The sequence below is a fragment of the Oncorhynchus tshawytscha genome, linkage group LG18 (assembly GCF_018296145.1).
Source record: "Oncorhynchus tshawytscha isolate Ot180627B linkage group LG18, Otsh_v2.0, whole genome shotgun sequence".
In the NCBI taxonomy this organism is placed as follows: domain Eukaryota; kingdom Metazoa; phylum Chordata; class Actinopteri; order Salmoniformes; family Salmonidae; genus Oncorhynchus; species Oncorhynchus tshawytscha.
The window spans coordinates 6,498,311-6,521,461 of record NC_056446.1 but is presented as its reverse complement, the minus strand read 5'-3'; the positions used below and the strand labels follow the sequence as shown (position 1 = coordinate 6,521,461).

General features: G+C 42.4%; 1 protein-coding gene across 2 annotated transcripts in view; it reads left to right on the top strand.

Moving 5' to 3' along the window:
- ttll7 (tubulin tyrosine ligase-like family, member 7) overlaps nt 1-22,871 on the top strand; it is a 174,928-nt gene extending 152,057 nt beyond the window's left edge. Inside the window, exons 19-21 of one of the 2 annotated variants that reach the window (XM_024377673.1) lie at nt 8,020-8,180; nt 9,872-10,045; nt 21,961-22,871. In XM_024377673.1, the coding sequence (XP_024233441.1) occupies nt 8,020-8,180; nt 9,872-10,045; nt 21,961-22,081 (456 nt within the window). In that variant the 3' untranslated portion in view covers nt 22,082-22,871. Of the gene's footprint in view, nt 1-8,019; nt 8,181-9,871; nt 10,050-21,960 lie in introns of those variants that run through there. The other variant, XM_024377674.1, reaches the window with a different exon arrangement.
- Nucleotides 22,872-23,151: the final 280 nt, after the last annotated feature.

Genomic DNA, 23,151 nt, shown 5'->3' with positions numbered 1-23,151 from the left:
ACAGGGAGTATAGGAGAGGGCTCAGAACGCACCCTTGTGGGGCCCCAGTGTTGAGGATCAGCGGGGAGCAGATGTTGTTGCCTACCCTCACCACCTGGGGTCGGCCCGTCAGGAAGTCCAGTACCCAGTTGCACAGGGCGGGGTCGAGACCCAGGGTCTCGAGCTTGATGACGAGCTTGGAGGACACTATGGTGTTGAATGCCGAGCTGTAGTCGATGAACAGCATTCTCACATAGGTATTCCTCTTGTCCAGATGGGTTAGGGCAGTGTGCAGTGTGGTTGAGATTGCATCATCTGTGGACCTATTTGGGCGGTAAGCAAATTGGAGTGGGTCTAGGGTGTCAGGTAGGGTGGAGGTGATATGGTCCTTGACTAGTCTCTCAAAGCACTTCATGATGATGGATGTGAGTGCTACGGGCGGTAGTCGTTTAGCTCAGTTACCTTAGCTTTCTTGGGAACAGGAACAACGGTGGCCCTCTTGAAGCATGTGGGAACAGCAGACTGGTATAGGGATTGATTGAATATGTCCGTAAACACACCGGCCAGCTGGTCTGCGCATGCTCTGAGGGCGCGGCTGGGGATGCCGTCTGGGCCTGCAGGGTTAACACGTTTAAATGTCTTACTCACCTCGGCTGCAGTGAAGGAGAGACCGCATGTTTTCATTGCAGGCCGTGTCAGTGGCACTGTATTGTCCTCAAAGCGGGCAAAAAAGTTATTTAGTCTGCCTGGGAGCAAGACATCCTGGTCTGTGACTGGGCTGGATTTCTTCCTGTAGTCCGTGATTGACTGTAGACCCTGCCACATGCCTCTTGTGTCTGAGCCGTTGAATTGAGATTCTACTTTGTCTCTGTACTGACGCTTAGCTTGTTTAATAGCCTTGCGGAGGGAATAGCTGCACTGTTTGTATTCAGTCATGTTACCAGACACCTTGCCCTGATTAAAAGCAGTGGTTCGCGCTTTCAGTTTCACACGAATGCTGCCATCAATCCACGGTTTCTGGTTAGGGAATGTTTTAATCGTTGCTATGGGAACGACATCTTCAACGCACGTTCTAATGAACTCGCACACCGAATCAGCGTATTCGTCAATGTTGTTATCTGACGCAATACGAAACATCTCCCAGTCCACGTGATGGAAGCAGTCTTGGAGTGTGGAGTCAGCTTGGTCAGACCAGTGTTGAACAGACCTCAGCGTGGGAGCCTCTTGTTTAAGTTTCTGTCTGTAGGCAGGGATCAACAAAATGGAGTCGTGGTCAGCTTTTCGGAAAGGGGGCGGGGCAGGGCCTTATATGCGTCGCGGAAGTTAGAGTAACAATGATCCAAGGTCTTTCCACCCCTGGTTGCGCAATCGATATGCTGATAAAATTTAGGGAGTCTTGTTTTCAGATTAGCCTTGTTAAAATCCCCAGCTACAATGAATGCAGCCTCCGGATAAATCGTTTCCAGTTTGCAGAGAGTTAAATAAAGTTTGTTCAGAGCCATCGATGTGTCTGCTTGGGGGATATATACGGCTGTGATTATAATCGAAGAGAATTCTCTTGGTAGATAATGCGGTCTACATTTGATTGTGAGGAATTCTAAATCAGGTGAACAGAAGGATTTGAGTTCCTGTATGTTTCTTTCATCACACCATGTCACGTTAGTCATAAGGCATACTCCCCCGCCCCTCTTCTTACCAGAAAGATGTTTGTTTCTGTCGGCGCGATGCGTGGAGAAACCCGTTGGCTGCACCGCCTCGGATAGCGTCTCTCCAGTGAGCCATGTTTCCGTGAAGCAAAGAACGTTACAGTCTCTGATGTCCCTCTGGAATGCTACCCTTGCTCGGATTTCATCAACCTTGTTGTCAAGAGACTGGACATAACTGTTTATCCCACAATGTTGACAATTCTACAGGGGAAAACAACTCTGTTGATCCCACAATGTTGGCAATTATACAGTGGGAAACAACTCTGTTGATCCCACTATGTTGACAATTCTACAGTGGAAACAACTCTGTTGATCCCACAATTTTGACAATTCTACAGGGAAAACAACTCTGTTGATCCCACAATGTTGACAATTCTACAGGGGAAAAACAACTCTGTTGATCCAAATAAAATACAATAAAATGTATTTATATAGCCCTTCGTACATCAGCTGATATCTCAAAGTGCTGTACAGAAACCCAGCCTAAAACCCCAAACAGCAAGCAATGCAGTTATAGAAGCACATTGTTGGCAATTATACAGTGGAAAACAACTCTGTTGATCCCACAATGTTGACAATTCTACAAGGGAAACAACTCTGTTGATCCCACAATGTTGGAAATTCTACAGGGGAAAACAACTCTGTTGATCCCACAATGTTGACAATTCTACAGGGGAAAACAACTCTGTTGATCCCACTATGTTGACAATTCTACAGGGGAAAACAACTCTGTTGATCCCACTATGTTGACAATTCTACAAGGGAAACAACTCTGTTTATCCCACAATGTTGACAATTCTACAGGGGAAACAACTCTAAATGTTGATCCCACAAATGTTGGCAATTTTATAGGGAAACAACTCTTAACTGTTTATCCCACAATGTTGACAATTCTACAGGGGAAAACAGCTCTGTTGATCCCACAATGTTGGCAATTATACAGTGGGAAACAACTCTGTTAATCCCACAATGTTGACAATTCTACAGGGAAAACAACTCTGTTGATCCCACAATGTTGACAATTCTACAGGGAAAACAACTCTGTTGATCCCACTATGTTGACAATTCTACAAGGGAAACAACTCTGTTGATCCCACAATGTTGACAATTCTACAGGGAAAACAACTCTGTTGATCCCACTATGTTGACAATTCTACAAGGGAAACAACTCTGTTGATCCCACAATGTTGACAATTCTACAGTGGAAACAACTCTGTTGATCCCACAATTTTGACAATTCTACAGGGAAAACAACTCTGTTGATCCCACAATGTTGACAATTCTACAGGGGAAAACAACTCTGTTGATCCCACTATGTTGACAGTTCTACAAGGGAAACAACTCTGTTTATCCCACAAAGTTGGCAATTCTACAGGGGAAACAACTCTTAACTGTTTATCCCACAATGTTGACAATTCTACAGGGGAAACAACTCTGTTGATCCCACTATGTTGACAATTCTACAAGCGAAACAACTCTGTTGATCCCACAATGTTGACAATTCTACAGGCGAAACAACTAACTGTTGATCCAACAATGTTGACAATTCTACAGTGGAAACAACTCTGTTCATCCCACAATTTTGACAATTCTACAGGGAAAACAACTCTGTTGATCCCACAATGTTGGAAATTCTACAGGGGAAAACAACTCTGTTGATCCCATAATGTTGACAATTCTACAGGCGAAACAACTAACTGTTGATCCCACAATGTTGACAATTCTACAGTGGAAACAACTCTGTTGATCCCACAATTTTGACAATTCTACAGGGAAAACAACTCTGTTGATCCCACAATGTTGACAATTCTACAGGGAAAACAACTCTGTTGATCCCACAATGTTGACAATTCTACAGGCGAAACAACTAACTGTTGATCCCACAATGTTGACAATTCTACAGGGGAAAAACAACTCTGTTGATCCAAATAAAATACAATAAAATGTATTTATATAGCCCTTCGTACATCAGCAGATATCTCAAAGTGCTGTACAGAAACCCAGCCTAAAACCCCAAACAGCAAGCAATGCAGGTGTAGAAGCACATTGTTGGCAATTCTACAGGGAAAACAACTCTGTTGATCCCACAATGTTGACAATTCTACAGGGAAAACAACTCTGTTGATCCCACAATGTTGACAATTCTACAAGGGAAAACAACTCTGTTGATCCCACAATGTTGGCAATTCTACAGTGGAAAACAACTCTGTTGATCCCACAATGTTGGCAATTCTACAGGGGAAAACAACTCTGTTGATCCCACAATGTTGGCAATTCTACAAGGGAAACAACTCTTAACTGTTTATCCCACATTGTTGCCAATTCTACAGGGGAAAACAACTCTCTTGATCCCACAATGTTGGCAATTCTACAGGGAAAACAACTCTGTTGATCCCACAATTTTGACAATTCTACAGGGAAAACAACTCTGTTGATCCCACAATGTTGACAATTCTACAGGGGAAACAACTCTGTTGATCCCACAATGTTGACAATTCTACAGGGGAAAACAACTCTGTTGATCCCACAATGTTGGCAATTATACAGTGGGAAACAACTCTGTTGATCCCACAATTTTGACAATTCTACAAGGAAAACAACTCTGTTGATCCCACAATGTTGACAATTCTACAGGGAAAACAACTCTGTTGATCCCACAATGTTGACAATTCTACAAGGGAAAACAACTCTGTTGATCCCACAATGTTGGCAATTCTACAGTGGAAAACAACTCTGTTGATCCCACAATGTTGGCAATTCTACAGGGGAAAACAACTCTGTTGATCCCACAATGTTGGCAATTCTACAAGGGAAACAACTCTTAACTGTTTATCCCACATTGTTGCCAATTCTACAGGGGAAAACAACTCTCTTGATCCCACAATGTTGGCAATTCTACAGGGAAAACAACTCTGTTGATCCCACAATTTTGACAATTCTACAGGGAAAACAACTCTGTTGATCCCACAATGTTGACAATTCTACAGGGGAAACAACTCTGTTGTTCCCACAATGTTGGCAATTCTACAGGGAAACAACTCTGTTGATCCCACAATGTTGACAATTCTACAGGGGAAACAACTCTGTTGATCCCACAATGTTGACAATTCTACAGGGGAAAACAACTCTGTTGATCCCACAATGTTGGCAATTATACAGTGGGAAACAACTCTCTTGATCCGACAATGTTGGCAATTCTACAGGGAAAACAACTCTGTTGATCCCACAATGTTTACAATTCTACAGGGGAAAACAACTCTGTTGATCCCATAATGTGGACAATTCTACAGGGGAAAACAACTCTGTTGATCCCATAATGTGGACAATTCTACAGGGAAAACAACTCTGTTGATCCCACAATGTTGACAATTCTACAGGGGAAAACAACTCTGTTGATCCCATAATGTGGACAATTCTACAGGGGAAAACAACTCTAACTGTTTATCGGATGCAGTTTGACTATTGGTTTTCTGAGATGAGTTTCTACATTATCTACACATTGAACATATTCCCATACCCCTTGTTAAATCAATATTTTTGATGGGACTTTTTACGGTGAATATGATCCGCAATTGCCAGTGACCCTAAGTTGTCCTACAGTAATAATACAGGCATTTACAGATGAGAAAGGGTTTTAAGTGAAATTGTATAATGTGGTCAGCAATTATGTGGTTGCGGTCAGTAGTTGTGGGGTTGTGGTCCCGTAGTTGTGTTCTCAGTAGTTGTGTGGTTGTGCTCAGTAGTTATGGTGAGTAGTTGTGTTGTTGTGGTCAGTAGTTTTGTGGTTCAGTAGTGGTCAGTAGATTTCTTAAAAGACAGAGCTAGCTAGCTAACTAGAGACATAAGAAACTTGCTAGTGAGCTAACTAGCTAGCTAGCTACATTTTTGGCCGTGAGAGCGTGAGAAGAGAGTCGAATGCGTGTCTCACGGCCAATGCACTTCTTATCTCACGCATTGAAAACTACTGCTTTTATTTATTTTTGTTAACTTTCAACTGTGCTCCAATTTGTTTTGAAATTGGAGCATCTGCGCCTGTAATTTAACATCATGAGCGGAACCTTTGTCCTGTCTTGCCACAGCGCTGTGAACTGCAGCACATTGAAGCATACAGTATTATTGGTCTATTTATGTAAGGTATCAAGGAGATTAGATGCATGTTTTAAACAAATGCTCCTCAAGATTAGAGTGGAGATGAATGGAGAGAGAGAACATTCTCTGCTGAGTTTATAAAACTGTAAAAGGAGTAGCACAGTGGCACTGTTTTATGTACAATGTTGCTGTTACTCCCATCCCAATTGCAGAATGCAGCCTTTTGACAGCATGTACTGAAGTCAATTTATTCCACACTTGCATTAGTCCCCTCGTTTGGTGATTGGCATTTAGACTGTGACAACGAAAAGGCAGAAGACAGTATGTTTTAGCAGGGAAGTTTGGTATGGTGACCTGATCATTTTGTCAAATAGATTGTGAACCCAAAAGTGTAAGTTTGATTAAAAAAATAATTTGGTTAGGTTGTAGGGGCACATTTACGTAATCTTGTCTTCATGAGATGTTTTCTATTTACAGATCTTATTTAGGGGCTTCATAGCGAAGGGAGGGAATACATATGCATTCACTACTTTTCCTTTTTTTTGTTGTGTAATTTTCACTAATTTCACCAATTTGGACTATTTTGTGTATGTCCGTTACATGAAATCCAAATAAAAATCCATTTAAATTATAGGTTGTAATACAACAAAATAGGAAAAACGCCAATATTTTTGCAAGGCACTGTACTTTATTTAGTCTGATCAGTGGAACAATTCTCGTTCTTTACATTGGGCTAAAACACAAAATTACTGCTCTTGTCAGTGAGAACACTGTTGTGTAATCACATATTTCAAATCTGATGTGCGTAGTTGTGTCTTTGAAAATGTATTATATGAGGCTATGTATTTTTGCAGCCATTCATGGACAGTTTTGAATACAAATAAGCATTGGATATTAAATACTCCACGAATCAAATATAATTTTTTACATTTTAGTATTGTGCACATGCTAGGCAGAGATTGTATGGTGGGTCCCAACTCAGAAACGCTTCATATTTGTCTATGTAGAGTAAGACTATGGCAATGATCTTTAACTAGTAGGCATAAACCACCTACATTTTATATTCTTTAGATTTTTCTTGAAGGTTGGGTGATTTTTGACACGGAGCACTTGGGAGACATAGATCAGGGGTGGCCAACCCTCCTGGAGAGCAAGCAGGATTTTGTTTAAAAAAAAATTAAAAAAGTTTTTTTTAAATAGCATATTTTATATTTCATCCACCCCGAAAGCTCAAAGTAAGAATGTCGTCGAATTATGAGTGTTCATTTAATGTTCAAAACATCCTGAATACACCTGACCTGTGGTTTTTATTACAATACAATTCATCCTGGTCATAGGCCTAAGCCATGTCAAAATACATAGAATTGCAGGAAATTAGCTTTAAAACAGTGCAATTTTCCACCATCTAAGAGTTGTGCCACTGAAATTCACAGCAAATCTCACTCCAAGCTTTCTTCAAAAGTTGGCAGCCCTATAAACGGCTTATTTGATCAGTAACAAAGCATTAGTAGGACTTATAGGAAACATCAGGTATTGAGTTTACAAGTTTTATTTGACAATATTTGCGTACTTCAGCTTATTAAAGGAGTTACTTGTTCATATAAAACTGGTTCCTGAGTTGCTGGGCAATTAAGTTTAGTTTTGAACCACCATGTTAACTAATGGGAGTTTTTGGAATGACAAAAAATTAAATATTGTAAAAGGAGGTATAATAGTTATCAGAATGATTTTTGCAGGGTTTGTAATTTGGAGTGTTCTGTATCGTAAAAGGTGTATCAATAGCAATGTTTCAAAAATGTCATATTTTGGTCACCCAAGAGCTCCATGTTAAAATGAGCATTTTTAAGTGATTATATTTTTTAAAGTATGATGACTATAAAAATCATATGTCAGCAACTCAAGTTAGTCCTCTCTGCACATTATAAAGTTAAATGGTATGTTTCACATAAAAGCTGTAGGAGGAGTAGCGGTGGGAATAATAATAAGAAGAAGAAGTATGACGAATGACAGTAGTGTGTTGCTTTGCAAGCACACTCTTAATTAATTATTGTGTTGCGGTGGTCTTTCATGCTGTCCCTCTGGCGTCTGCTGAAACCTTGATTTATTTAGATTTTCTTTTTCTCTCCCTCCTATCTCGTGCATTTTTTTCATGTTTGATGAAGTTTCTTGACATCGTACGTACTAACGTTGTCCTCTTCCTATCACTTTCCCTTTTTTTCGTCTGTTTCTTTAATGTCCCATGAAGGTTCTGGACATCGTCCGTACCAACGTACGCTCGGTGCTGCAGCGGCTTTGGAGGGAGCCCGACGTGGACAGTTTACATTTGTATCGCCTTTTCAACCGCGTCTTTAACCGACTGCTCTGGAGCCACGGACAGGGCCTGTGGAACTTGTTCTCCAACACTGGGTATGTCTCATTCTCTCTCTTGTTGTCTCTCTGAATCAATCTCTCTCTCTTTCCTTTTCTGTCTCTGTCTGTCACTCTCTCTCAATACCTGATTTCTCTTCAATACTTGGTACTGTAGTGCTCAATCCCATATCGGCCTCCATCCACTATCCCCTATGCACCTGCAAAGATATGAGAGTATTAACAATATGGTAATATCTCCACCTTGCCCTCGTCCTCTGATAGACTAAGTGGAATTTTCACCATTGTTCTTACACCTTTCCAATTCTCTCAGATCACTCCAAGTGCAAAGAGGGTAGGGATTGTGCGTGTCTTTTTCTGCCTTGATAAGTGCATATTTCAGTAACAAATGTCCAGAAAGTATGTGGCAATCAAGTATGTAACAACTGAAATCCATGCTACAGCATGATGATAACAGCATTTATTAGGCTCCACATTCTGCCCAATGCATGTTTGATTGACAGCTGGTGCACGTATTGACAGGCCCAGCCATGCCCTGCTGTGGAGATGACAGACAGACAGGCAAACATCCGGACAGACAGACAGAGTAGACAGACAGTCCCTCTCATCCTGCAAAGAGCTACAGGGATGAAAGCAACACGTGTCTATCAGAGTCGAGACACATTTCTCAGTCTGCATAATGTGGCCACAGATCTTGTTTTCTTATCATCGGGGCTTTTTATGTGTCAGAAAGGAAGGAAGGAAGGAAGGAAGGAGGGCTAAAGTAGGTCCCATACTCTTCTTTCCTCACTCACTTCTGTTTGTAGAAAGGTCCTTTGATGTCTCTCCCGACTTTTTTTGTGTGCCATTTTTGTGCCGACTGTAAGTGGCTTTCTACATAGTGACTCATCTCACTCTGCATCCTTATAGAAACACACACACTCCTATTCACATATCTACAGACACACACACACACATACATTATATTATATCATCTTCAAGAGCCAGCTGTGGTGCAGCCAGCTTCTCATCTCGTTGCTGATAAAGGTTCAACCTTTTCCTCCCTCTCCACATTCTTTTTGTAAGCAGTTAACAGCGCTCGTCGTGGGGGGCTACGTGGGTTTTTGTATAGCTGCCCCTGCAACTGCCACAGCTGGTAATTGATTGTCAATGACCGAGTGTGCCGTACTGTAGCCTTGTTCGAGTCAGTGAGTGGCTTTATTTCACTTGATGAGAGTCCGAGTCTCCGGGCGGATTAGCCAGCAGATGCGGCTCAGGCACCACATGCTGCTTGCGTCTAATTAGGGAGCGCGCTCCGGAGGATGTGGGCCGCCGTAGCCACAGGATAAACGCTGCAGGGGGGCCCGGCGTCATGCAGCGCTGGAGCCCACCTCGCTACTCGCTAAGACCAGGCGGTGTAAACGTACACTTGAGCTCCACGAAACCCCTCGTTTGATATTTCATCTGAGCAACTTCGACAATCAAACGCCGCCGCGACTATTGCGGTCGGAATTTAACAATGCTTTGAAAGAGAAAGAAGAAAAAAACGGTCTCTAAACCGTTCAAAAACCCAAAGAATTGAGAGGGAAGAGGAGAGACATTAAAACGCCCCGACCCCTCAGTTCTCTCACTGTTCTGAGCGCCTCACAGTCGGGGGGAACGGCCAGTGTGATAAAGGAGGTTAAATGTACAGCATTTGTTTTATCCTCTATTATGTCTTTGTGTGTGTGTGTGTGTGTTCTGTGGCGCAGCTCGTCGTGGGAGACCATCTTCAGTAAGAGCAGCGAGGTGGTGTCGCAGCAGGAGCTCCAGTGTTGCCAGAGGCTTGTGCAGCTGTGCAGGGACTGCCTCCTCGTTGTCTACAAATTTGTCTCAGAGTCCCGGGGCTCGCTCACCGGCCTCAGCCCCGAATGGGACGACACTAGGTGAGGATCAACATCCAATCAACGTCCATTCCTCCTTTGTTTTCTACTGATGAAACAAATCATTTTTGCAACTGATATGCTTCCAACTTGAGTTGTAAAATTCTGTACACTTTTCAAAAAATCTTGGTTGGAGGTAGAAACTTTCCTGATGTTCCTGGGTTTTTCCCGAAATCCTGGTTGGGGGTAGAAACTTTCTCAGTTCCCAGGTTTTACAGAATTCCTGGTTGGAGGTCTCTATGCTAATTCCCTCCTGATTCTGGGAAGCCTCCAAATGGGATTTCTGAAAAAAGTGTTTGTTTTTTTACTCCAACTCCCAATATGGAGTTGTTAGTGAGACAACACACAAGACTTGGACAACGTTATGATTCCCATTGGTATTACAATGTTTCGAATCTCAGACCTGATGAAAATTCTAGTAGGGATCAGAATGTTATGTGTTGTGCACCCCACCAATATATATATATATTTTTTTCATTCATTTTCTTTCTCTCTCTAGCACCTGAACCAAGTGGTAGGTGTTAATATTTCCTCTTTCAGTGTTTCTCCTAATAATACCTGGGCTGGGGGTTACCCCCCACTTCCCTGCCTAACTCTGTTGCCCCCCTGCCAAGCTTTAATATTACTCCTTAAACCCCCAACACGTTTACCCTTCCTAATCCCTAAAAAAAGTATGGTTTTCATTTGAAACTTTTGATGCCGGCAGCTCACAGTGTTATTTCCGAACCTTTGTACCCCGACAACTCCCCATTCCGCTCTAACTACGATTCTTCACAGGAATCTCACCTGACCAACAACTGACCCCAGCCTCTATACCCCTTCTACAACTCTTCTATTTTTAATGTCGATCCTCATAAGACTTGGTGGGGGATTGGTTTTGAACGTGTACACTTTTAAGATGCGTCCCAAATGGCACTCTATCACCTACAATACCAGTCAAAAGTTCAGACACACCTACTAATTTTTCTTTATTTTTACTATTTTCTACATTGTACAATGATAGTGAAAATATCAACACTTCGAAATAACACATATGGAATCATGTAGTAACCAAAAACGTGTCAAACAAATCAAAATAGATTTTAGATTCTTCAAAGTAGCCACCCGTTGCCTTGATGACAGCTTGGCATTCTCTCAACCAGCTTCACATGGAATGTTTTTCCAACAGTCTTGAAAGAGTACCCACATATGCTGAGGCTCAGGCTGCTTTTCCTTCATTCTGAAGTCCAACTCATTCCAAACCATCTCAATTGGGTTGATGTTGGGTGATTGTGGAGGCCAGGTCATCTGATGCAGCACTCCATCACTCTACTTTTTGGTCAAATAGCGCTTAACCTGTTGGTACTAGGGGGCAGTATTTTCATTTTTGGAAAAATAACATTCCCAAATTAAACAGGATATTTTGTCAGGACAAGATGCTAGAATATGCATATAATTGACAGCTTAGGATAGAAAACACTCTAAAGTTTCCAAAACTGTAATAATATTGTCTGTGAGTATAACAGAACTGATGTTACAGCCGAAAGCCTGAGAAAAATCCAATCCGGAAGTGACTCGTCTTTTGAAAGCCCTGCGTTCCGATGCGTGCCTATTGAGCTATGAATGCCCTATCAACCAGATTACGCTTTCTACGTATTCCCCAAGGTGTCTACAGCATTGTGACGTAGTTTTACACATTTATGTTGAAGAATACCCGTAGGCGGCTTCATTGCGCAAGTGGTCACCTGATGCTCCCAGAGAAATTATTGCGTAAAATACAGAGGTAGCCATTATTCCAATCGCTTCTACTGAGAAACCAATTGTCCCGGTATTATATTATTGAATAGATATTTGAAAAACACCTTGAGGATTGATTATAAACAACTTTTGCCATGTTTCTGTCGATATTATGGAGCTAATTTGGAATATTTTTCACCGTTGTCGTGACCGCAATTTCCGGTCGATTTCTCAGCCAAACGTGAAGAACAAACGGAGCTATTTTGCCTACAAAAATAATATTTTGGGAAAAAATGAACTTTGGCTATCTACCTGGGAGTCTCATGAGTGAAAACATCCGAAGTTTCTTCAAAGGTAAACGATTTAATTTGATTGCTTTTCTGATTTTCGTGACAAGGTTGCCTGCTGCTAGCAAGGCATAATGCTATGCTAGGCTATCGATAAACTTACACAAATGCTTGTCTAGCTTTGGCTGTAAAGCATATTTTGAAAATCTGAGATGACAGGGTGATTAACAAAAGGCTAAGCTGTGTTCCAATATATTTCACTTGTGATTTTCATGAATAGGAATATTTTCTAGGAAGATTTATGTCCGTTGCGTTATGCTAATTAGTGTCAGATGATGACAACGGTCCCGTTCACGGGATGGGGTGTCACTAGAGGTTAAGCAGCCTGGAGGTGTGTTGGATTATTTTCCTGTTGAAAAACAAATGATAGTCCCACTCAGCGCAAACCAGATGGGATGGCATATCGCTGCAGAATGCTGTGGTAGCCATGCTGGTTAACTGTGCCTTGAATTCTAAATAAATCACTGACAGTGTCACCAGCAAAGCACCCCCACAGCATGACACCTCCTCCTCTATGCTTCACAGTGAGAACCACACATGCGGATATTATCCGTTCACCTACTCTGCATCTCACAAAGACACAGCGTTTAGAACCAGAAATCTAAAATTTGGACTCATCAGACCAAGGAGAGATTTCCACCGATCTAATGTCCAATGCTCGTGTTTCTTGGCCCAAGCAAGTCTCTTCTTATTATTGGTTTCCTATTGGTTTCCTTTAGTAGTGGTTTCTTTGAAGCAATTCAACCACAAATTCAACCACGAATTCAACCATGAAAGCCTGATTCACTTAATCTCCTCTGAAAAGTTGATGTTGGGATGTGCCTGTTACTTGAACTCTGTGAAGCATTTATTTGGGCTGCAATCTGAGGTGCAGTTAACTCTAATGAACTGCAGTAGAGGTAACTCTAGTTCTTCCTTTCCTGTGGCGGTCCTCATGAGAGCCAGTTTCATCATAGCGCTTGATGGTTTTTGCGACTGCACTTGAAGAAACTTTAAAAGTTCTTGAAATGTTCTGCATTGACTGACCTTCATGTCTTGAAGTAATGATGGACTGTCGATTCTCTGAGCTTATTTGAGCTGTTCTTGCCATAATATGGAATTAGTCTTTTACCAAATAGGGCTATTTTCTCTATACCACCCCTACCTTGTCACAACACAACTAATTGGCTAAAACACATTAAGAAGGAAATAAATTCCACAAATTAACTTTTATCAAGGCACACCTGTTAATTAAAATGCATTCCAGATGACTTCCTCATGAAACTGGTTGAGCGAATGCCAAGTGTGTGCAAAGCTGTCATCAAGGCAAAGGGTGGTTACTTTGAAGAATCTCAAATATAAAATATACTTTTCTGGTTACTACATGATTCCATATGTGTTATTGCATAGTTTTGATGTCTTCACTATTATTCTACAATGTAGAAAATTGTAAAAATGAAGAAAAACCCTGGAATGAGTAGATGTGTCCAAACTTTTGACTGGTACTATATATATTGCACTATTTTTGACCATAGCCTATGGGCCCTGGTCAAAGGTAGTGCACTATATAGGGAATGTGGTGCTATTTGGAACACAAGCTAAGAACACACAGGGCTACAATGTTAACAGGAAGTAATGACCTTGGGATTAGCGTGCAGGTTAGCAAGCCCCCTGAGGCCAGTTTAATTCAATTATGAGCCAGATGAGGCGCGCCACAAATGACCTTACGCCTGCTCCTTCCCACAGAACGCTTTAGATGATTCATAACCAGCGTATATTTAACAGGCTATCACTTTGCACTTTCTAATTTAGTCATTAAAAAGGGTGGGGGTCGGGGGGATTTTGGATAGTCTGGATTAGGTCCCCATCATCATCATGAAGGGGAAAGTAAAAATGTAACAAATGCCTACATTAGTTTAAAACAAAGTAACTTTAGCTACTTTGTTAACTGTGCGCTTTCTCCCCTTCCTACAGTAAATAATAACTCCATTCAGATTATTAAGTAGCAGCCTACCTGTTTTTACGCCTGTCCTTCTCATTTAATTTTTAGTTCTGTCCTTTTAATTCTATCTTCCATTGATTCGTTTAGATTTCTCCTAATAACTTGCAATACGGAGGCTCTAGCTCTATGACTGTGGCCTAGTGCCAGTTTTTTTACTTGTGATTGGACGACAACAACAGCAAGCTACAAACGCCACTGTCATGAAAAGCAAAATCAGCAGAAATTATAAAAATATCTCTCTTTCTTTGTGGGACGCATGATGCAGACCATCTATGTTGTGAATTCACATGGAATTGTACGATTTCTTTCTTACAGTTTTAACAGAACACCAGCAGTTTAAACATTAAGAAAATGTTTCCATTGGTCACATCCGTAGTCTGGATACACCGACGTTGTCTGCGTTCCAAATGATACCCTTTTCCCTATATAGTGAACTATTTTGGACCAGAGCATAATAGTCGACTGTGTTGAAGAATCTCCTTTAAAGAACTTCATGCCTTATCTTTGAGGAACTTGACGCCTTTCAATGGCAAGAGGCAGGGGTAGGAGTGGTGTGTGTGTGTGTGTCGGACTAAACAATTATTTTTTGGGTATTTTGAGGTTTCTATTGACAGGTATTATTTTAGAATATGAGATGGGGAGATAGATGAGAGGGATACAGCATAGAAAAGTGAGTGGCGGAACAGGTATTGAACCACTGCCTCCAGGGGAATATGTGGTTCGGCACCGACCAGCCAGTGGCCTACGTTTAGCACTCCTATGGGGAAAGTCATGCATATGAAAGAGAATTAAGCAACCTGCCTGAATTAATACTATTTACCTGCTTAGCCCTTGAGGGGTATCCTTCCCTCTGTCCATTCAAATAATACATTGGTCTATCTCTCAACGTCCTGTGTGTGGGTGTGGGTGTGGGTATATGTTTGTGTGTGTGCTCACCATGGAAGCTCACCATTGGCTGCAGGACCAGCCGCCTCCGCCCATGGCTCTTCTTCCTCTTCCACTGCTTCTTCTTCCTCTGCCATCTCGCCCATTGACGCAGGTCTATGCTCGATTCAGTGACCTCTATTCCTCCCCTCACTCTGGCCTCACCCCTTTGCTACCTACAGTCTGACTGAGTCCTGACCAGGGTTAATCTCAATTTGCTTGGAAAGACCACACGTTGCAAACATCCAAATGTTAGTAGAGACCGCTTGCTAGTTTTGGAGGCAGCTTTATGTTTTCTAGCAAAGAGCAGTGTGGTAGCTGACTATCTGTGAATAAGTTCATTGTTTCTTCCCACAGTTTGCCATGTTACTTAGATAGCTAGCCAAAGGCAGCGTTATGTTTGCTAGCGAAGAGCATTGCTGTAGCTAACTGTGAATAAGTGAATTATTTTGCCCCTCAGCTAGCTAGCTAAATGCAGCATTATGTTTGTGAGAAAAGAGAAGTGTGGTAGCTAACTAACTGAATATGTGAATAGTTTCACCCCACAGTTAGCCAAGTTAGTTAGTTCGCTAGCTAAAGTTATTTACAGTTAGTTAGCAACTGCTCCTACACTCTTTCACTAGCTACCGTAATGCTTTCAAAAACATGGTAATGAGGTGTCTCCAGTTGTGTTTACACTTTCCAAGTGTATTCCATTTAAATTCAGTCAACTCTGGACAGGAATCGAAATTAAAAATTCAAGAATCCAAACATCTTGGACCCTTGGACTTTCAATTCACCATCTGAATTTGACTGAAATAAAAATGGAATTGAGCCCTACCCCAATTCCCCACTGCACACCTTCCTGCGAACTGTGGCTTACTGTAGCTGTGTCCCAATAGTCTCAGATAGATTCCTCACCTTGTCTCCTTTTTTCGTCAGACTTAGTCTAAAGGTCATGAAAGCTGACTGGTGAAAGGACAGATTAGAGGTTATGTAGGAAAGGAGGCAAGGGAAGTAAACAAATTGAGACTGTTGGGAAGCAGCCTGTCAACATGCAATCGCAAGAGACTGTGAGCCCTGGCCGGCCAATAACCTAACCTCTTCTCGTCACTTCCATTGCACTGCGTGCTTAGCACAGTTTCACAACGATGGCCATCCTTCCTTTGATTCCATCAGACACTTGTGATTGCCCCATGGCCACCATGGGGCTGGTTACAGTTCTTTTGTCATTAGCCACATGCTTTGTCTCGATGGGGTGACATTATGTCTGCCTATGAGAAGAGCACCATCTTGCACCTGTCACCTCCTTCTGCTAGCCTGTGACTCATACCCTACTCACTGCCGTTGTGTCTGGACCCCCTGACCTGCATCCTTATGCTGCCTGCTTACCTGACACACACACACACACACACACACTAACATGCTCGTAAATGCACACATATGCAACACACACGCGCATGCCGAACACGCACACACTCACTCTCACATACGCATTTTACACAGACATATATTCTGCAGCACACACACACTGGAGTGGGTCTCAGTGATGAGAGACTCTAACTTAAGCACTTCTCATGGTAGGAGTACAGTGATCAGTGATCACTTACACTAGGTCTGAGAACAGACCTTCTCTTTCTGTGTGGGCAGAACATATGAACATAGTCACACAACAGTATTATTGTGAGCCTAGATGGCTTTTCACACTAGTGAATTGAACCAAACTGAACAGACCAATATTTACTGAGCTGGCTTGGTTACACATCCAACATAGTTGCTTGAATCCAGCTGAAAAGTACAATGTGAATTATTCTATTCAGTACAGTTAAGGTTTTGGACCTTATTTCATTTTTCCCTTTTTTTTTAATGAATAACAATCAGGTTAATTTGGTTTTGTCTGTGGAATCGGTCAAAGATGACCTTTTCCATACGGCTTTTGATCATGTTCACTTCTTTCACTTAGTCAAGACTCTGTTATTCCGCTTGGCAGTTGTGTCGCTAACAGAGACCTTGAACAGTGCAGGGCCAGTTGGAGGTACTCCACATAATATAGCGGTGAGTTTGGAGCTTGTTCTCTTCACACTGACGATTTGAATTGAAGCAGGGCTCCACAGCAGTGGCTTCACCTGGACTTTCAACTGGCAGGGTACTGCAAGCAGCTCATCCATGATCAAAAGCCCAAGACCTGAAAGACGTGTTACAGAGGGTCCAATTAACTGCACCCCCGCAGAGTGATCAGGGCTCGGAAAGTGTCGGGACCATATCACGCGTTTGGCCTACCTAGTGTGGACCGAATGTTCTCTGTGTGAATTCATGAGAAATAGAAAGGGAAAATAGTACACACAATCACTAACCACCACCCACAAGCATCACCGCATAGTTCATGTTTGAATTTCAATTCTTGCAGTGGAATTTCCATACATTGGCCAACAAGTGTTCCGTGGAAGAAATATGGTTATGCCTTCCAGGAAGTGTAACACACACCAAAGTTTCAGACTGAACACGGTCTAATGAGTTTGTAATCAAACTCAAACAGAACAGATATCAGATACAGAGGAAAGCCTTCAGGAGAAATCAAAGCTTCTTCCAGAAATGGATCCCTATTCCCTATGTAGTGCGCTACTTTTAAACAGATTAGGGAATAGGGTGCCATTTTGGACACAGACCGACATAATCAGAAACGAGGAAAGGGATGAACCCGAAAGGTGACAGAAAATCCTGCAACACCATCTTAAACTGTAAGTTTTAAAGTCAATGTCCCATCCGAAACCATTGTAAGCAGTGCCCCTGAAGTTGCGAGGATGTAGCGAAGCAGTGCAGCAATTCGAGAGGGTATTGGCTAAGTAATCCGCCCTCCCTCACTCTCCTTCTCTTCCGGCCTTGCTCCATTGAATGGTTGAGCTCCAGAACAGGCCAAGTAGTACTGTGGGTGGGTAGTTTAACAACCGCAATCGAAAGTACCCGCACGGCCCACTTGAGTGGCTTTCAAGGACATTCTACTTGAACTAAATGAAGTTAATTTGAATCCTGCCCAACTCTCCTGGGTCTGGCTCTGTTGCGGCAGATGCCCTCGACGCAGCAAGTCTTTTTTTGGTCGACTTTAAAAAGAAGAAGAAGCAGCTCGACTAATTTGTCCAGGAGATATTTTACAGGGAAAGTATGTCAGAGTGAACACTGTTATCTGCCAGCAAACAGAAGAACATTAATTCACACCATAAACCATATGGTTCAGTTGACAAACTGTTTTATTAGTTAGCCATTCAAATCTGTAAAATTCAATCAAGCTTTTTACTCAAATGCCATTTTCGTTCTCTCTGAGTTACTTCATTGATGTCCCTTGCCATTTTGAATGAGTTGAAATGTTGATACATATAGTTAAATAACATATTATACGCCTTGTTATAAGACATTATACAGGTGCATACATGCTTATAAGTTATTAAGCAAAGTGTTACAGCGAGTTGTTTCTGTTTGAGCTGTACTCGTATTTAAAGAGGAAATCTGCAATTCAAACACTAAAGTGGTGAAAAACGCCACTTTTTTGGTAATTAGCTTAGGCATGGGGCTGGAGAAATGTAACCACTCTCAAATTCATAAACAGAGGATGCAAGAATTGACCATGCATGATCTCAGAATTATAGTTCTAACCATGTTTTGAGGCTATACAGTGTTTGTTTTACCATTACATTGTTTACAAATAAGGGATTTAAACAAGCTTATATTTTAGGTTCTGATGGGGGTAGGACAGTTGATCTAAGCTCATTAGGCATTTGTAAGTTATATTCTTCATCAATCAATCGGTTTACAGCATTCATTTCAAAGTAAAGAAATGGGCAAATCAATCACAGATTACTGTTTTATTCAAGCTCTCCGTAGCCGATGTGAGTAAGACCTTTAAACGGGTAAACATTCACAATGCGGCAGAGCCAGATGGATTACCAGGACCCGTACTCAGAGCATGCGCTGACCAGCTGGCAAGGGTCCGACTGACATTTTCAACCTCACCTTGACCCTGTCTGTAATACCTACATGTTCCAAGCAGACCACCATAGTCCTTGTGCCCAAGAACCCCAAGGTAACCTGACGAAATGACTATCGCCTCGTTGCACTCTGTAGCCATGAAAAGCTTTGAAAGGCTGGTCATGTCTCACATCGACACCATCATCCCAGACACCCTGGACACACTCCAATTCTCATACAACCCCAACAGATCCATAGATGACAGAATCTCTATTGCACTCTACACTGCCTACTCCCACCTGGACAAGAGAAACACCTATGTGAGAATGCTGTTCATTGACTACAGCTCAGCGTTCAACACCATAGTGCCAACACCAAGCTCATCACTAAGCTAAGGGCCCTAGGACTGAACACTTCCCTCTGCAACTGGATCCTAGATTTCCTGACTGGCTGCCCCCTGTTGCTGATGATAAGCAACAAAACATCCGCCACGCTGACCCACAACATGGGGATCCCTCGGGAGTGTGTGCTTATTCCCCTGCTGTACTCTCTTTTCACCCACGACTCCCAACACCATCATTAAGTTTGCTGACAACACAACGGTGGTAGGCCTGATCACTGATGACAGTGAGACGGCCTATAAGGTAGAGATCAGAGATCTGGCAATGTGGTGCCATGGCAACAACCTCTCCCTCAACGTCAGCAAGACAAAGGAGCTTATTGTGGACTACAGGAAACGGAGGGCCGAGCACATCCCCCATTCACATCGACGGAGCTGTAGTGGAGCTGGTCAAGAGCTTCAAGTTCCTCGGTGTCCACATCACTAAGGATCTATCATGGTCCACACACACCAACACAGTCATGAAGAGGGCACGACAATGCTTCTTCCCCTTCAGGAGGCTTAAAGGATTTGGCACGAGCCATCATATCCTCAAAAAGTTCTACAGCTGCAATATTGGGAGCATCTTGACTGGCTGCTTCACCGCTTGGTACGGCATCTGCTTGCATCCTACCACAAGGGACTACAGATGGTAGTGTGTACGGCCCAGTACATCACTGGGGCCAAACTACCCATCATCCAGGACTTTTATACCAGGTGGTGTCAGAGGAAGGCCCATCATTTTTTCAAAGATTCCAGACACCCAAGTCATAGACTGTTCTCTCTGCTTCCGCACTGCAAGCGGTACCAGTCGGATTTCTCAACCAAGTCAAGAACCAACAGGACCCTGAACAGCTTCTATCCCCCAAGCCATAAGACTGCTAAATAGTTAGTCCAGGTAGCTATTAGTTAACTATTTAACTATCTGCATTGGTCCTTTTTGCACAAGTTTTATTTTTTACTCATCACATACGCTGCTTCTACTGTTTATTATATATCCTGTTGCCTAGTTACTTAATTCCTAGTTATATGTACTGTACATATCTACCTCAATTACCTTGTACTCCTGCACATTGACTCAGTATTGATACCCTGTGTATATAGCTAAGTTATTGTAATTCATTGTGTATTTATTATTACACTGAACAAAAATATTAATGCAACATGCAACAATTTCATGATAAATTGTAGACCACACTATCTACCAAGAGAGTTCTCATCTATATTATTCATAGCCGTCTATTTACCACCACAAACTGATGCTGACACTAAGGCGCACTCAATGAGCTGTAAAAGCCTATTTGGAGGAGGTCAGAGACCTGGCCATGTGGTGCCAGGACAACAACCTCTCCCTTAATGTGATCAAGTCAAAGTAGATGATTGGGGACTACAGGAAAAGGAGGACCGAGCACGCCCACATTCTCATCGACGGGGCTGTAGTGGAGCAGGTTGAGAGCTTCAAGTTCCTTGGCGTTCACATCACCAACAAACTAACATGGTCCAAGCACACAAAGACAGTCATGAAGAGGGCACGACAAACCCTATTCCGCCTCAGGAGACAGAAAAGATTTGGCATGGGTCCTCAGATCCTCAAAAGGTTTTACAGCTGCACCATCGAGAGCATCCTGAGTGGTTGCATCACTGCCTGGTATGGCAACTGCTCGGCCTCCAACCGCTAAGCACTACAGGGGGTAGGGCGTACGGCTCAGTACATCACCGGGGCCAAGCTTCCTGCCATCCAGGACCTCTACACCAGGTGGTGTCAGAGGAAGGCCCTAAAAATTGTCAAAGACAGCCACCTAGGTGTAGACTGTTCCCTCTAATACCGTACGACAATGGGTACCGAAATGCCAAGTCTAGGTCTAAGAATCTCCTAAATAGCTTCTAACACCAAGCCATAAGACTCCTGAACAGCTAATCAAATGGCCACCCAGACTATTTACATTGACATCCCCCCCCCTTTTTGTTTTTACACTGCTGCTATTCACAGTATTATCTATGCATAGTCACTTTACAAATTACCTTGACTGACCTGTATCCCCCACATTGACTCGGTACAGGTACCCCCTGTATATATCCTCGTTATTGTTATGTAATTTTCTTGTGTTACTTTATGATTAAAAAAATATATAATAATACTTACGTTTATTTAGTAAATATTTTCTTAACTCTATTTCTTGAACTGCCTTGTTGGTAAAGGGCCTGTAAGTAAGCATTTCACGGTAAAGTCTACACCTGTTGTATTCGGTGCGTGTGACGAATAACATTTGATTTAATTAGAACAGATCCAGGCGCTCTAGATTCACTTTCTCACGCCATCTCACCTCACACTGGAGTTATTCCCACCTTCTCTACCTACTGTATATATTTTTTGCAAGGTGTCTATTTGATGGCTGCAGATCTCATAGTCATAGCTCATCATTAGAAAGGTACTGTATTTTAGTCTAGGCTGAAACAAAAGGGGAGACGTATCCTCATCTCGTGAATGTGTCGTCAGCATGCCGGGATAATGGGCTAATGCGGCCATGATCTCTTCGCTGTGACCCTTTGGGCCTCTAATCCTCCTCTCATTATGTCCCTTGTCCACCTTCCCCCTCCTCTCTTCCCTCCATCCTTCCCTCCGTCTGTGCAGGTATCTGCTGCCAGTGACCTCCCAGTTCATCATGAAGTGGCCTTCATCCAGCTTCGGCCATGTCTCCTCGGCCATGCCGCGCTCACGCAGTCTGTTCACCACCCGGATGGGTCAGTTCTGACTGACCGCCCAGGCCCACCCTCATGAGCTGTAACCCCCAGCCAATCCCTCCTCCCCTCCACTAACCAGTTGAGAGGGCTGAACTGGTGGACCTTGGACCCCACAGCGGCCCCACAAAGGCCAGAGCATATGGGTGAGATTAGTGACACCCTTGCTCAGCCCAGAACACTCCAATGTTCCAACAGGACTCTTGATCTGAGCTCCACTTAGTGTCAGACAATGGGTCATTCTCATGTGCCCCGACCCAGTCTTTCTCTGTCTCTCTCGATCTCGCTTTATCTCTCTTTCTTTCTCTCTCTCTCTCATTGTACCTTACATTGCTGTAGTATATCCGCTCACTGTACAGAAAAGGAAACAGAACAAGGTTTCTTACATTTATTTTGTCAAATGTTCCATGAATGCAGTGAATGCTGACGCAGTGTGCAGATGGAATGAGATTAACAGGTTATCCCTTTGTTGAGAAAAAAATAAGCTTTTTTTTTGCTGGCTATGAAAATTGCTAAATGTATTTTGGTGCTGTTTGTATTTTATTTATTTTTTAACTTATTTCAATGTGATGCTTTAGTTTACATTGTTTTAACAGTCACTTCATGTTCCTGTCAATACAACCCAAAGTACAGTAGAGCGAGGAAAGCCTAATTTATTTAAAACAATTGGGTCAATTGCAACCCACAGGTAGAACGTGTAGCTGCAGGTTAGCGCTTGATTTCTTAAAACGCTACTAACGGGATATTACATGCACTTGCGTGTTAAAACAAACTAGCTTGCAACCAAAAACCCACCAGGATAAACCAGCAGATCAGTTGAATTAATCAATATTTATTGTAAGAATATATACCCAGTGAATTGTAAGAAACTTGAGTATAGTATAGTTCAGTACAGGGACGTAGAGTATAGTACATTACAGTAGAGTACAGTAGAGTACTTAACTGCAACTACACTATTCTGCACTCTACTGAGATATACTCTACTCGAGTACAGTAAAGTATAATACAGTACATTATAGAAGTTTATGTTTGGGCCACATTAGAATATCATTTGTAATTTGACATACCTTGATTTAGACTCTAA